The sequence below is a fragment of the Ambystoma mexicanum genome, chromosome 2q (assembly GCF_040938575.1).
Source record: "Ambystoma mexicanum isolate Mex_15411 chromosome 2q, UKY_AmexF1_1, whole genome shotgun sequence".
Taxonomy (NCBI): Eukaryota; Metazoa; Chordata; class Amphibia; order Caudata; family Ambystomatidae; genus Ambystoma; species Ambystoma mexicanum.
In genome coordinates, this window is record NC_090924.1 from 1373686139 (window position 1) to 1373699473 (window position 13335).

General features: G+C 43.8%; 1 protein-coding gene across 2 annotated transcripts in view; it reads left to right on the forward strand.

The window, feature by feature from the left end:
- The window catches only part of NKIRAS1 (NFKB inhibitor interacting Ras like 1), a 231405-nt gene extending 218313 nt beyond the window's left edge, over positions 1-13092 (forward strand). The window contains exon 5 of one of the 2 annotated variants that reach the window (XR_011303416.1): positions 12211-12344. Coding sequence is in view for 1 of the 2 variants with exons in the window: in XM_069648860.1 (XP_069504961.1) it covers positions 12211-12453 (243 nt within the window). In the remaining variant the exon portion in view is untranslated. Of the gene's footprint in view, positions 1-12210 lie in introns of both variants that reach the window. The other variant, XM_069648860.1, reaches the window with a different exon arrangement.
- The last annotated feature ends 243 nt before the right edge of the window (positions 13093-13335 follow it).

Sequence of the window (13335 nt, forward strand, 5' to 3'; positions counted from 1 at the left end):
ACAAAAATCACATCCCCATTAGGCATAAGCTCGGTTCGGAGTATCACCCGCAAGCGAATGGTGTTTTAGAGTGCCTCAATGGCCTCTTGAAAGACAACATAGCAAGATTGCACGACACACTGCATAAGGACTGGCTGTACTGCCTTCCAATGACTTTTTGCCCTATGCAGTCAGCCAGGCTAAAGCCATCACCTGACTCCTCGTGAGCTGGTGACAGGCTGCAGAATGCATACACCAATTTCCCTGCCAACGCGCATGCAGCCATATGCCCAGAGCGCTGAAACTGTGTTGGGTAATTAATTGCATGACTATTTGCCGTCCATGACTAAATGCCTTTGTCATTTCTCGACACGTAAAGGAAAGGCAGGGGGTATCGCGAAAGGCACAGAAAACGAGACAGAATTGAATCCTGCCACAGTTATCCCACCTCTTCAATTATTTCTTGGGGACCTTGTGCTGTGCTGCAATTACGTGCGTAAGTGGCACCACCATAGGTTGACGGGTCCTTATGTTGTGACTTACTCCCACATCAGTGAAGCAGCAAGACCGCAAAGTTTGGGTCCACCTAAATGATATAAAACCATACAAGTGTGCCGCCTCCCTGCCCAGCTACCAGTACCCAGAGGGAGAAGAGAACGATAACAGACCCAGAACAAGAGCCCAAGTGCAGGCTGAGCAAGAACGTGACAAAAATAAGGAACTCGAGAATGAAGGAAACATAACTTTAGGCTGCACCACGTGCGGAACATTAATGCTGACCAGTCTAGTATACAGGTCTATTTTTTTAATATTTTTTGGGGGGGGCACTATTTTTACACTTTATGTTTTTATGAACGTACTACATAATGGTGGAAGTTATTTTGAAGAAAAATAAATTTTTATTGTCATTATCATTGGTTGCAAATGCTTTGAAAGAAAGTTACTTTTTTCAATAATCATTATTGTTGAAAGACTATACAGCTCGCCTCACTCATATTGCAAAGTAATAAGTAATCTGTAGAAATGTTCCGTTATCAGTATGTTCCTAAAACCCTGATCAATAAGCTGTAGAATACATTTACAAATGGTTGACATTATGGTTATTCTGATTCTTCTGTTTTCCTTTCCATCTAACACTGCATTTGACTGACTATGAGAAAATAAATGTCCCTATGGCATAGCGTTAGTGAAGAAGTACAAAAACAGTTACATTTTCAGCTAGAGCAGGATATGGTATTTTGGCCAATTGTGGAGAAAGTAAGGGTCGGGAGAAGTATTTGAGACGATGAATATTACATGAAAAGATACTTTGATGACTCCATAAATATGGAACAAAACTCTTGGTATAGGTCAATAGAGCAGGTGGGGAGATCGAGTGATAGATGTTTTGTTTGCTCACTTATCCCCTATGCCATGACAGCCTTTTCGATTATTTATATCTCAAGACGTACTTCAATCTAGACCACAGTGCTTGGTACATCTCACAGTGTGCCAGACATGAGGACAGTTTCAAGGACAATCGGCCATAATAAAGTATTTCACAGGGTCAGAATTTCCATACATCGATAACTATGTAAAAGAGGCCCACATGATGGAGAATATGAGAATGAAAAGTAAAGTGCTCCAGTACACATTATAAGGCCCAAATAGAGGAGATTTACAAATAGTTGGTCATCAAATATTAATCTGTAGAGATGCTCGGCAAATACAAGGGAAAGTATTCTCCTCGGGAGGATGGGTTGACGGAATAATGGGGTGCAGAGCAGAGGTAGTGCTGGCTACACCAATAGAGATGATAAAAACGTTGGCACTGCTGTACTCGTGGACCATTACTGGGCCTGCAGTGTAAGAGATTGCATGCAGCTTCCACCAAACTGGTGTGGCATATGTACAATCGTACTACTGAATGCCTCCCTGAATGTACTAAATGAGGCTGACATTGGGACTTTTCCCTTGTTGGCGCACAACAGGAAGACAAGATCCCTAGACCTAAAGTGCATGAAAATAACTAATTACTTTTCCAAGAAGGCCAATGCTGCATTTGATGAAATATCAGAAGAGCATACATCATTTGGTAAAACAACAACGTTCTTCACATCCTTTCTAATGCCTGGCCTGCAAGCGGCAGAAAATGCACACTGGATCCAGATAACTACATGGGAACTGTTACAAACTATTAATCCCACAGTGAAAGTTTTCAGTGCCATTAAGGAGGAGTTAAGAGATGTCAGACTGATGACCATACAGAACAGATGTTGTGGGCCTCCTCACAGCTATGGAGGAAGGAGTATGCACAAAGATAGGGCCATGTTGCTGTACGTATAATCCCGCACATGATGAGGAGAATGGGACCTTGACAGATGCCATATACTCCTTGCAAGAGCGGCATGATAAAATGGAGGAGGGAAGTGAATGATGTTGAGGACGAGTGCTGGTTCAGTTACCTATTCACCGGGATGCCTACCTGGCTGACAGATGCATTCAAATTACTGTTGGAAATCTTGGTACTGGTCCCCGTAACTTTTGGCATCCTGAGAATAGTAATAAGCAAATGCATAAAGGAACTCCAAATGACTATAATGGTTAATGTGGGTTACACCATACATCAGTACATTCAAACTGATGACGACGATTACTTTTACATGTGACCAGTGAGTCATCCAGTTCTACTACCCACTATTACACTGAGCGCTGGATAAAATGCATACGCAGCACAAGGAGGTAGCTTGAGGGGGGTCAGCAAAGAGTGGCTGCCCAGGGATGGCTGTTGTGTGATGAGAAACCAATGAAGGAATGGTTGATGACTCGGCCAGAGGGGGCGGGGGGTAGTGTAGAGAGGCATTTATTGACTGGAGTGCCTGTTGAAGCTCTGCCCACCTACCTGCCTCCTAAGAAACGAAAATATAAGGTGAGGCAGGACACATTTGAAATTGCTCTCTAAACACTCCTGGAAATGCAGCTGCCATAAAGAACAGCTTGTTCTGCTACACAAGTAGGAAACGGTTCCTAACATGAAGAAATCATTTGCACAAATAGTGTGCTTTTAAAGTAGGATAGATTAGGTGACCGGAAAGCGTGTACACAGTGAGGGACTCATCACACAAGTAGGTCAGAAGATTGCAGGTAGACAAAGGATGCTGCGTAGACATAGGAAGGGATGGCATATGACAGGCATGCACCAGGAATCGGTAAACACGCAGTTAAGAAGGTTTCATAGCTAAGCTCGCTATTAATAGAAATACAGTTAATTCTGAGAAAATCTGCAGTGGCTGTGACAGCTAGTGAAAAGGAAATTGAAGGCCGAGGGAACCGAAGGGGAGTTTTTCATGAACATGGCACAGTGTTTTGAAGTCCATGTGACGGAAGGAGCTGCCCTGAAATATCCTAGTAGCTGACCGATCTCAGTCCCAGCAACCGGCTAGGCGTAATGAAAAAGGCACAGATGTGGCTAAAATAATAATAAATGCACATAGAAAAACCTGAAACGCAGCCAAAGTGAAATGACTCATAACTCAGGTTATTCATAATGTGCCAAGGCAAGATGGCGTGTCTATTGTGCAAGACAGGGAGGGCTGGAATTTGGCAGGCTCGCAAGGACAGAAGCCTTAGAAAACGCAAGAGATGTAATAGCTGCGATAACATGGGCCATTTCCTTGAAGAAGAAAGAGCAACATGCTTGTTCCTCTCATCTATATCCATATTTCTTCATTCCAACCGATAACGTAACCTTTTCACCCCCAAAGTAGTTTTAGTGCCAACCAATGATATTTAATAATTGTGATGTAGCACATTTAGTGGGATGTCTATTGCGTGGGACCTACTTAGATAGGGATTTATCCAATCATTCTTATGGGACATGTATGAAATATATGTAGCTTAGCAAGGAGAGCCAATGAACAGTAAGAGATAGGGTTTTGAAACTTGGTGATCATGATATCAGAAGTGACTCCTTTCTAGTATATAAACTGCTGTTTTCTGTTTAAACGTTGGAGAACCTTGAGTGAGAGCCTGTCTGTTGGTCTTGTTTTTCCTCCAGCTTTGAATTTTAATAAAAACTGAGTTACCTTGCATTTTGCATACCACATCCTCTTTGTCACCTCTTTATTGGCAAATACCAGATAAAGGACTGTGCTGTCTTTAGGGGCTCTGATTTACACAGTGCACCCAGATAGAGTGAGTTTGCATAGTCAAGTCTGGACATGACAATGGACATAATTGCAGCCAGTCTGTTGGGGGTAGGTGAAGTAAGGGAAGATGCATTTCAGGAGCCTAAGTTGGAAATTGCAGGATTTTGATACAGAGTTTGGTGCGATTCCATTGTGCCGCTGATGTTTCTAACAGTGGTGGTGGTCTGGGGGTGGGGAGGAGGCCGGCCGAGGGCGGCCAGGGAGTCGGTTGGGGAAATTGAGCAGTTTTGCTGCATAACATGATCTGTTTTACCTGGGTTCAGAAGGAGATGGTTAGCCGTCATCCAGTGGTCATTATCTGTGCAACCTGCTGCTAGGTCAGTGCGAGGGTAGGTGGTCGATGAGGAATTCTCAATATGTTTTGTGTGCCATATGTATAGTTATAGCAGGTGAGGCTGTGTGAGCGGATGATTCTGGGCAGGGGGGTCAAGTAAAAGTTCAAGACAAGGGGAGAGAGGCAGGTGCCTTGGAGCACTCCAGTGTTTACTGGGCGTGCAGAGGAGAGAAAAGGGGGGAGATGGGTGATTTGCTGTCTATTAGTGAGGAATGAGGTGATCCAGGTGAGTGCTGAATCTCGTATTCCTAAAGAGTGCAGTCTGTCAAAGGGGATCACGTGGTTAATGGTGTCAAATGCTGCTGATAGGTCAAGAAGAATGTGCTGCAAATCCTTCTGATTCCCCTGTGACTTTGAAGTAATCCCAGAGAGATATCAGCATGGTTTCTGTTCTGTGGTGCAGATGGAAGTCTGATTGCGCGAGGTCTAGGAGATTGTTAGATTCCAGGAAAGCATTGAGCTGCGAGTATGCAGCGCGGTTGATGTGTTTTGCCAGGAATTGGGTGTTGGAGATTGACTTGTAGTTGATCGGTAGGAGAGGGTTGAGGGAAGCTTTTTAAAGCAGAGGTGTGACATGCACAGTTTTGAAGGATTCTGGGACGTTGCCAGAGGTGAGGGAGTTGTTAAGAGTGGACCTTGTCAATTCTCCTGCACAGGTCGGCGTGAAGATTTATTTGAGGCGAGGAGCGGGTGACCGGTCGAAGGGGGGGGGGGGAGGCGGAGGGTCGGCTGACTAATAGTAGTTTCACAAACTCCTCGCTTGAGATAGGGTAGAAAGAAGGGTTCTCGGCGGTGGGCAGAAGGGGTTGATGGTTGGATCTGGAAGAGCAGGTGTAGGGTGGGTGGACAGGATGGAGAGTTTGGTGTTGAGGATGGCCGTCCTGTCTAATGCTGATTTGTGGAAGTGTTCAGGCAGGGAGTTGTACAGCATTTGTTAGGAGGCAGTCAGGTCTGCGGTCCAGGGCATGTTCAGTAATTCTATGATGATCCTGTGGAGCTCTTTGCTGCCACTGTGGCAGTTCAGGATCCTTTTATTGTAATAGGCTTTTTTGGACTTTTCGGATCTCTGATTTGTAATTTCTGTGGTGGTGGGCGACTGCTGTTTTACTTTGCGGGGTTCAGGAAGCTTGCCATTTGCGCTCAAGAGAGCAGTTATGGGTTTTTAGAGTCTTTAGGTGGGGGTGAACCATTTCGGGGTAGGTCCTTTGTGGGAGGGAGTGGACTTGAAGGGGTTAGGGGAATTGGGGAGTAGTTTAGCCAGGAGTTGAAGAGCTCTATGAGTAAGGGTCTAGCTGTGGTCAGGAGTGAAGGGATGGCCCTTAGCAGTGCCTCGGCCATGTCCGGTAATACCATGACCTTGTCCAGCACTGGAACTGAAATGTAGGGGTAGAGGATGGCTTTGGGGTGGAGCAGTGTGAGGAGAGAGAAAGGTATGGCGGAGTGGTCTGTCCAGATTAGGGGTTGGGGTGGACGTGGCGATGAGGTTGGAAGAGCTGAAAATGGCATTGAGGGTGTGGCTAGCAGTATGCGTGGGTCCTGAAGTTGAGTGCCTCTAGGCTGTTGATTTGGGCTAGAGTCATGGATTTGTTGGGGAGGTTGAACCAGATGTTATAGTCTCCCAGTAGGAACGAGTGCAGGATGGTCAACTAAAATGGCTGCTAGTGAATCGCGTAGGCTGTTGGCGAAAGATTTGTTTTTTTATTTTTTCGATCAGGCTGTGATATTTTATAATTATAGGGACCCAGCTGTTCAAGCACTTCATATGGTCCATGCCACCTAGATAGCATCTAATTATCTGATGAGGGAAGAAGGACCAACACTCTCTGCCACATGGAGAAGGATCTTATCACTGTTTCCTGTCATAATGTTCCTTTTGATGTCTTGAGTTTTAACCATATTAAGCTGATTAATTTCCTCACAGCTGCAATTTGTTCTTTCCACATTTGGGCTGTTGGAGATAAGGGAATAGTGGCTCTTTACCTCTCTTCCCAGGTTTCCCGCAACATGTCTAACGCATCTCGGGGTTCTTCGCCATATAACAACTCAAAGGGAGATACTACAGTGGATGACTGGGGAGGTTTCCTGATGGCGAACAGGGCCCAAGGTATCATGACATTCCAATTTTTTCTGTCTGCTTCAACCCATTTCTTTAGAATGGCATTCAAAGGTTGGTTGAAACTTTCAACTAACCCATCAGTCTGGCGATGATAAACCGCGGTTCTTGGGGTGTTTTAACCTGAAGATTATCTTTTACTTCAGCGCTGAGTTTACTCATAAAAGTAAAACCTTGGTCAGTTAGAATTTCTTTTGAGGACGCATTCCCGGAGAAGAATGGTAATAAATGCTTCAAAATTTGCTGGGAATTATTATTACTTAAATGGAAGTCTTCGGGATACGTGGTTGCATAATCTAAAATAACCAGGATATATTTATTACCCAGTTTCAATGTCTAATGGTCCTACTATGTCCAGCCCAATTCGAGAAAAGGGAACATCAAAGGTTTTAAAGGAGCAGGTGGCTGCATTTTAGTACTTGTCTTTTGACAAAGCTCACAGGTGCCTATGAACTTTTGCTATTGGCATAAATGCTAGGCCAATAAAATCTGTTTACAATTTGTGCTTGGGTCTTTGTTATACCCTAATGTCCCTTAGCCAAATAAGCATGAGCCATATCCATTACAATGTCTTTATGACTCCTATGTATCGCAATCTGAGTTCTGGGTTTACCAGAGGGGATCCATATCCCCTCTATACAGTAACACATTGTTTTGGTGAAAGAAAATGGACCACCTTTCTTTCTACCTTCTTCCTCACTTGTTACCCGACTAAAAGGTTCTGCTAGCAAAGGATCATTATGCTGGGAAAAAGCTAAGTCAGGAATAACTTCTTCTTCCTTATCTATATGCACTGGAATGTGTGGTTTAATTGGCCTGTCCAAGCCCTTGAGTTCCTCTTCCAGTTTGTTCACAATTCTTGACTTCTTCAGGCTTTAAGAACAAAAGGAGCACGTGCCAATATCACCTGTGCTATTCTTTGCCCAGACTTGATTTGGTATGCCGTCTTTCATTATTTTGCATTAACATTTTAACATCTTGTCTATAGTTGGAGTCAATCACCCCTCCAAACACGTCTAGTCTATATCGCCTGGCCAGGCCTCACTTAGAGGCAGGGCGGTCATAGGTACCCTTGGGGGTAATCGGGATCAAATCTGTGGGGATCAAAGCTCTTTCCACTGCTTGAATAAACTCTCCACTACTGTTATAAATATCAAACCCAATAGAATTTTCAGTAGCTATAGTGGGGGTTGAAACTCTTTTGGTACGTTTTTCAAACTTGAGGGTTCCCCAATTTATATCAATTGAGTCCGATCCGACTCCTGACACCACATGTGAGGGGTCAGCAATGTGAGGCAGACAACTATTGGATGATTGTTAAAAATATGGCATTTTATTATCAAATTGATATCAAATGCCTCACTATCCCTGGGATCTCCCTGCCTATCAAAACGTAAGGGAAACCCTCGAACACAGGATGTCTGTCCCTCACACTTATACATCAAATATGCAAAAGAAAACTATATGGCAATTCAGATAACATCAACAACAGTCTCTTTTGATATTCTCTTACTAACCTGGGTGAGCTCCCTTCCCCAGGATTCAAGGAAGACTCAACTGCAGTGCTCAATAAAAAGAAACAAGGAAATCCATGTATGAAATGGTCTTAGTTCAGTTCTTGATGTCTTCAATGTCAAAGTAAGGTTTTGTTAACCAAAGTTCCAATGATAGAAAAGTTTGTCCTCTTGGTGATAAGACTTTCCACTTCACCAAAATAGCATTCATGTCATTCCAGGCCACTATGCTTTGCCACAACCTGGAGTTGTTAAAGAAGAATTTCCACAATTCAAAGGAAATGCAACTACTGTTAATGTTCTTGAAAACAGAGTTTTTGGTTAACAGTTGGTACGTCTCTCTTTACAAGATTAATAGTCAATGTAGGTATCTTTGTCAGGATGACTTCACAGCACTTGTACTTCCACTTCAACTTCTACAAGAATGTACCATGAGGGTCTACTCCTCATAGTGTTAAACCTTCATGTGTGCTACTGAAGTCTCACATCTACTGGCAACCAAATGCACCACCACCATTTCAGTACTTTGTGTTACCACCACAGCTTCCTTAGGACAGAGGGCAGCCTATTTGCCACTCTTATCGGTCTGCAACAATAACAACCTAGAAGTGCCTTATGAACACACTTCTCTCTTCCTCTTGCGATCTTTGGCAATGTAGCTTGTATCAACTTCAAAGAATGTTTATTAGTAAAGTTTCCCTCTCCCAAACTTGCCTTTGTCTCTCTGCTTACTGTTAGTCAGAACAATTACCCAGAAGCTTTTTTGCCACTCTTTGCTACAGGTAATGCCTGCACACATGTATTTTATGCAATGCTGATGTTCCATTTGGCTCACAGTGCTGTTTAGACGGTTCTCTGGGAAAGGCTACTTTTAGTCTTAATGGGGAAATACCTGATTCACTCTTGCCTTGTCCAATGCCTCCTGTCTTCAACTCCAAATACAATGCTTAAACACTTAACTTCTCTATGTTAGCAATTGTTTACTGCATTAATATTGATTCAGAGATCACTTTTCCTGTCAGAATCGTAATTTCACACATACGACCACTTCTTTGTGTGCTTTACAAAGATGTAAGTTTAACAATTGCTTTTCATAGCATTTGCTCTTCATGCAAGTGAAAGAGGGAAAACCCGATCACACGCAGGCGCTACAATTCAAGTGTCCCTTTGTTAAGACTCCATGAACAACTTCTCATCACTTCTGCACTTACGCAAGTGATTATTTAGCTGGATATTGTTACCGGCAGCGGTCGCCCTTTGAATAAGAATGCCAGGTTTGACTCACCGGCTTCTGCGTTCCCTTCTCTGTATGTTGCATGACTTGTACAATGTCTGGCTTCACTTGGGACCCACACCATTCCTTGTTGAAGGCATCTCCAGTCCGGCCACTTAATTAAGGAGCTCCTCTTGCTCCTGAGAACCACAGGTTCACAGCAACTCCTCACCACGGTCTCCGACACACTTCCTGCTGCGCAATCTCTGCAATTAGGCGCACATGGGGAAAGACAGCCTTCCTGCACACCTTCCGCTGCGCAGCCTCTGCACACCAGAGTTGAGGGTAACAGGACCCTCACAGGACAGGCAGTTGAAATCTGCTGCATCAGAGTCCCAACGTCCATTTAGCTCTCCTACTTCTGCCTGGATTACCAACACGGTGCCTTCTTCGTTCTACCTCTGTTACTACTGCATTCACTCCAGCCACAGTTCCAGCTCCTTCCAATTGCCTGCACCTGAGGGGGCCTTTTTTAGCCACTCTGCTTCCCTCAGGTGTGGGCTATCGGGCTTAATTGCCTGACTAATACTACAGCATAACTCTTCAGCCCTCTTCCTTGTCCCAGTATTTATAGGATTATGGGACTTGTAGCCCTCAGCAACAAGGTTAGACTGTCTGACTTCTAATGTTGTACAAATAGCCATTAAAAGTTTGAAGTTATGGGGAAAGTTCTCCCGCCCACCCCGCCGCCTTGTGATCCTCCCCCAGTACACCAGCCTTGGGGTCGGGATCCGGAAGCGTCTGCCCTTCCCTGCCCACATGAGAAGGGTCCCAGGCCAGGTTTCTGGGAGGAATCATCACTGATTCATCACATAACCCAGGCATCTGATTATTCTGACGCAGCTGTGAGTGCATGGATAGTGAAGGCTTTCATCACCAAATCTTTTGACATCTAGACTCTCTATGATGAATAATGCAATAGTGAATCTGATGGCACCCAGCATTATCCCTCTCATTGCCTCAGGGCTAGGAATCTCATTCTAAGCTATCTGGCTAACTCACTTGATGCTCATGAAGTCATGCATATATTTACTACCTATAGTATTCAAAATATGACGTGTTTGTGTCGTACCGTTTGATAATGCGACCAGCTGAAGCATTTAACAGAACAAATGGATCCATGTGTAGCATCTAAGCACTGGATGCTTGAGATATTGAGGTAATAGTGAGCTTATTAGCTGTTTGAGCCCTGGTACGCTATGTTGCTGGAGAAATGCTCTCTGTTCAACTTTGGTTCTGAAGCACGTCATTGAAACTGTTGCAGCTAAAGTGCTGGATGATTAAGCTTCAGCTTGGCGATCGCCTACTATTACTGCACTTGGAGGCAGAAGGAATACTACATTAAGAGAAGTAATATTAATGTATTATTGTGCATTGGCACCGGGGTGACTGTCGTCGCCAATCTAGAAATTCTGAACACTGACTGGTGTAAATCCCATGTTGTGATCTTTTTTTACAGCCCCTCCTCACCCTGAACACTGCCTGCTTCCACACACATCAACCTTAACTTTAATGTCTCTACTGTGTCTGTCACACATCCTCCTTTGCTTGGTTCTCCCCATGGTGGAGCTCCCTTTGTGCCTTCTATGATTGGTATCTTGTGGTGTAGTTTCTTTTGGGGCGTAGGGGAAAGGTTTGCATTCCCTGCACTCACCTTCTTATTTTGGCCCCAGTGATAATAAGGGATATCCAATTACTAATCGGAAACCCTGTGTTAACATTATGTGTACTGTTTGTCTACAGTTTTATAATTGTATTACTTTTTTCATTAGAACAGGAATATTAAAATAATATTTTCTTCCTGCTAGAACTCTCGACATCCTCATCTGTATGTCCTTGATTTTTTAACCTTGTAGTTTAAAATACGGTCAGCCTCTCTCTGTCCCCTCATCCTAAATAGGCAGTACACCACTGAGGTCTAGGAAAAGTAACAGCTCGGAGGGGAGAGCTAGATATGGTTGGAGAGCCTAATAGGTTATGAAGTAGCAACATATCCACTCTATCCAGTAAACCTTGCCTGTACTTGGTTTGTTTGATAATACGTTCGGCATACGTACAGGGTGTAAGAACCTACTTTAAGGTCCCCTTTTGTGTATTTCTTTCATTTAATGACCCTTGCATTCTGAAATGTGTAGTCTTGGTTCATTTCAACTGAGCCAATTTACGTTAAGAGCCCAGATGCAATGCGAACTGCTAATTTTGACACTCTTCCCAAATCATCCTGTGCGTAAAGGATTGTCTTACCTTAGTTAGTAGATAAGTATTATGCAGCCAGATAAGTACGGAGGAAGGCTAGTCTGAGGGTGTTTGCATTGACACCCCTGATTTAGAACCTTGCTTAAATCGTGGGTAAAGTACGGAGCTTTCCACCTCTCACTATCCACTCTTCTCAGGTTACCATAAATCTTTGTTCTTCAAACTGACTGGCCGGCCCCTCTAGAGGGTGGCCTGTAGGATGTACAGGAGGGGTGGCTGTGATGATGTTTGAAAATGGAGGACGGGGACTGCCTCTTATAGGAAAGATAAGCGGATATGGTGTTTGGGTAGTCCCGTCATAAAATATTTTTAATCATAGGGGGTTTCGCATGAAAACGTTTGAAAACCACTACCATGAATCCTACACCATCTCCAAAAAGGTGGTCTCAATGATAATAGATGTTTAAGATTGGGTTTGGTTTTGAAGGTTTACTCACAGAACAGTGTCTTTTCTGTATAGAAATATGATAGTCTGCATTGCTTTCAAATGTGACCTAATGTAATGGTGTCCCAAATTGGAATGACACTGTATTGCGTTTTCCCCTCTCGTGTAGGTGAGCATAGTGATCTTGGGGAACAAAACTGACCTCGTCGAGCAACGACAAGTAGACCCTGAAATGGTGCAGCAGTGGGCAAGGTTTGAGAAAGTAAGACTGTGGGAAGTCACGGTGACGGAGCGAAAGACCCTGATTGAGCCATTCACATTCCTGACCAGTAAGCTGGCCCAATCTCAGAGCAAATCTTCCTTCCCACTACCTGGGAGAAAAAGCAAGACCAACACCACATCCGACAACTGATGACATCTGTAGCTGGGATGAAAGGATACAGAGAGACTGCTACTCTCTACGGGCACTGTTCCTCACACTCTGGAGACTTGTTACAAAGTACCTCGGCATTGTGGTTCGTGAATAGTCCTCAATGTGATCAAGGTTTGGGCAATGAACCACTTCTTTTGGGCGTGAGCTAAATCAACTGCACCAGAAAATGAAGCCCGTTGCTTATTCAGATACCTTTTGCACCAGAGGCGTTGCTGCTGGAACCTGCTTATGCTGTTACGGTACCACTGCCACGCTGGTTTAATGGATCATTTTGGGTGCGAGAGGTGGTGCTCGGTAATGATGTATGGTATACCCAAGTGGTTGGCTTCACAAATGTTTGGAGAGCCACAAGTTACTAATGCATCAATCAACATCGACCCACACCAACCACGTAAATCGACTGTAGAACTCCGTGCTTGTCGAAGGATCAAAACAAAATCTAGAATACGTTTGACAGCCACTTTCCACTAATAACCACTTTTTATCTTTCAGCTGCTTACTGCTTTGCTGCGGTTAGTATCTTGTATCATTCACAATATAGCTGTGTAAATACCAACCTGTGTATATTGGCTAGGTCTTCTATTTCGGTATGTTTATAATAAAAGTGGTGGTATTGAACTTCACAACTTAATTTCTTATAAGAAATGTGATTTATTCAGATTGTGTTTCTAAAATAGTGACGTGTTCAATATTGCAACACTGCTTTAGAAAGCAGCTGAATGAAAGAGAAAGCGGGACATCTCTAAGGTTGCTATGATAGACAGTGGTAGGCGGTGTGAGGTTCAGTTTACAAAGTACAGGAATGGGCGGGCGTGGGAAAAGTTGGTATCCATATGGTATAAATAGTTGGTACCTGTGACT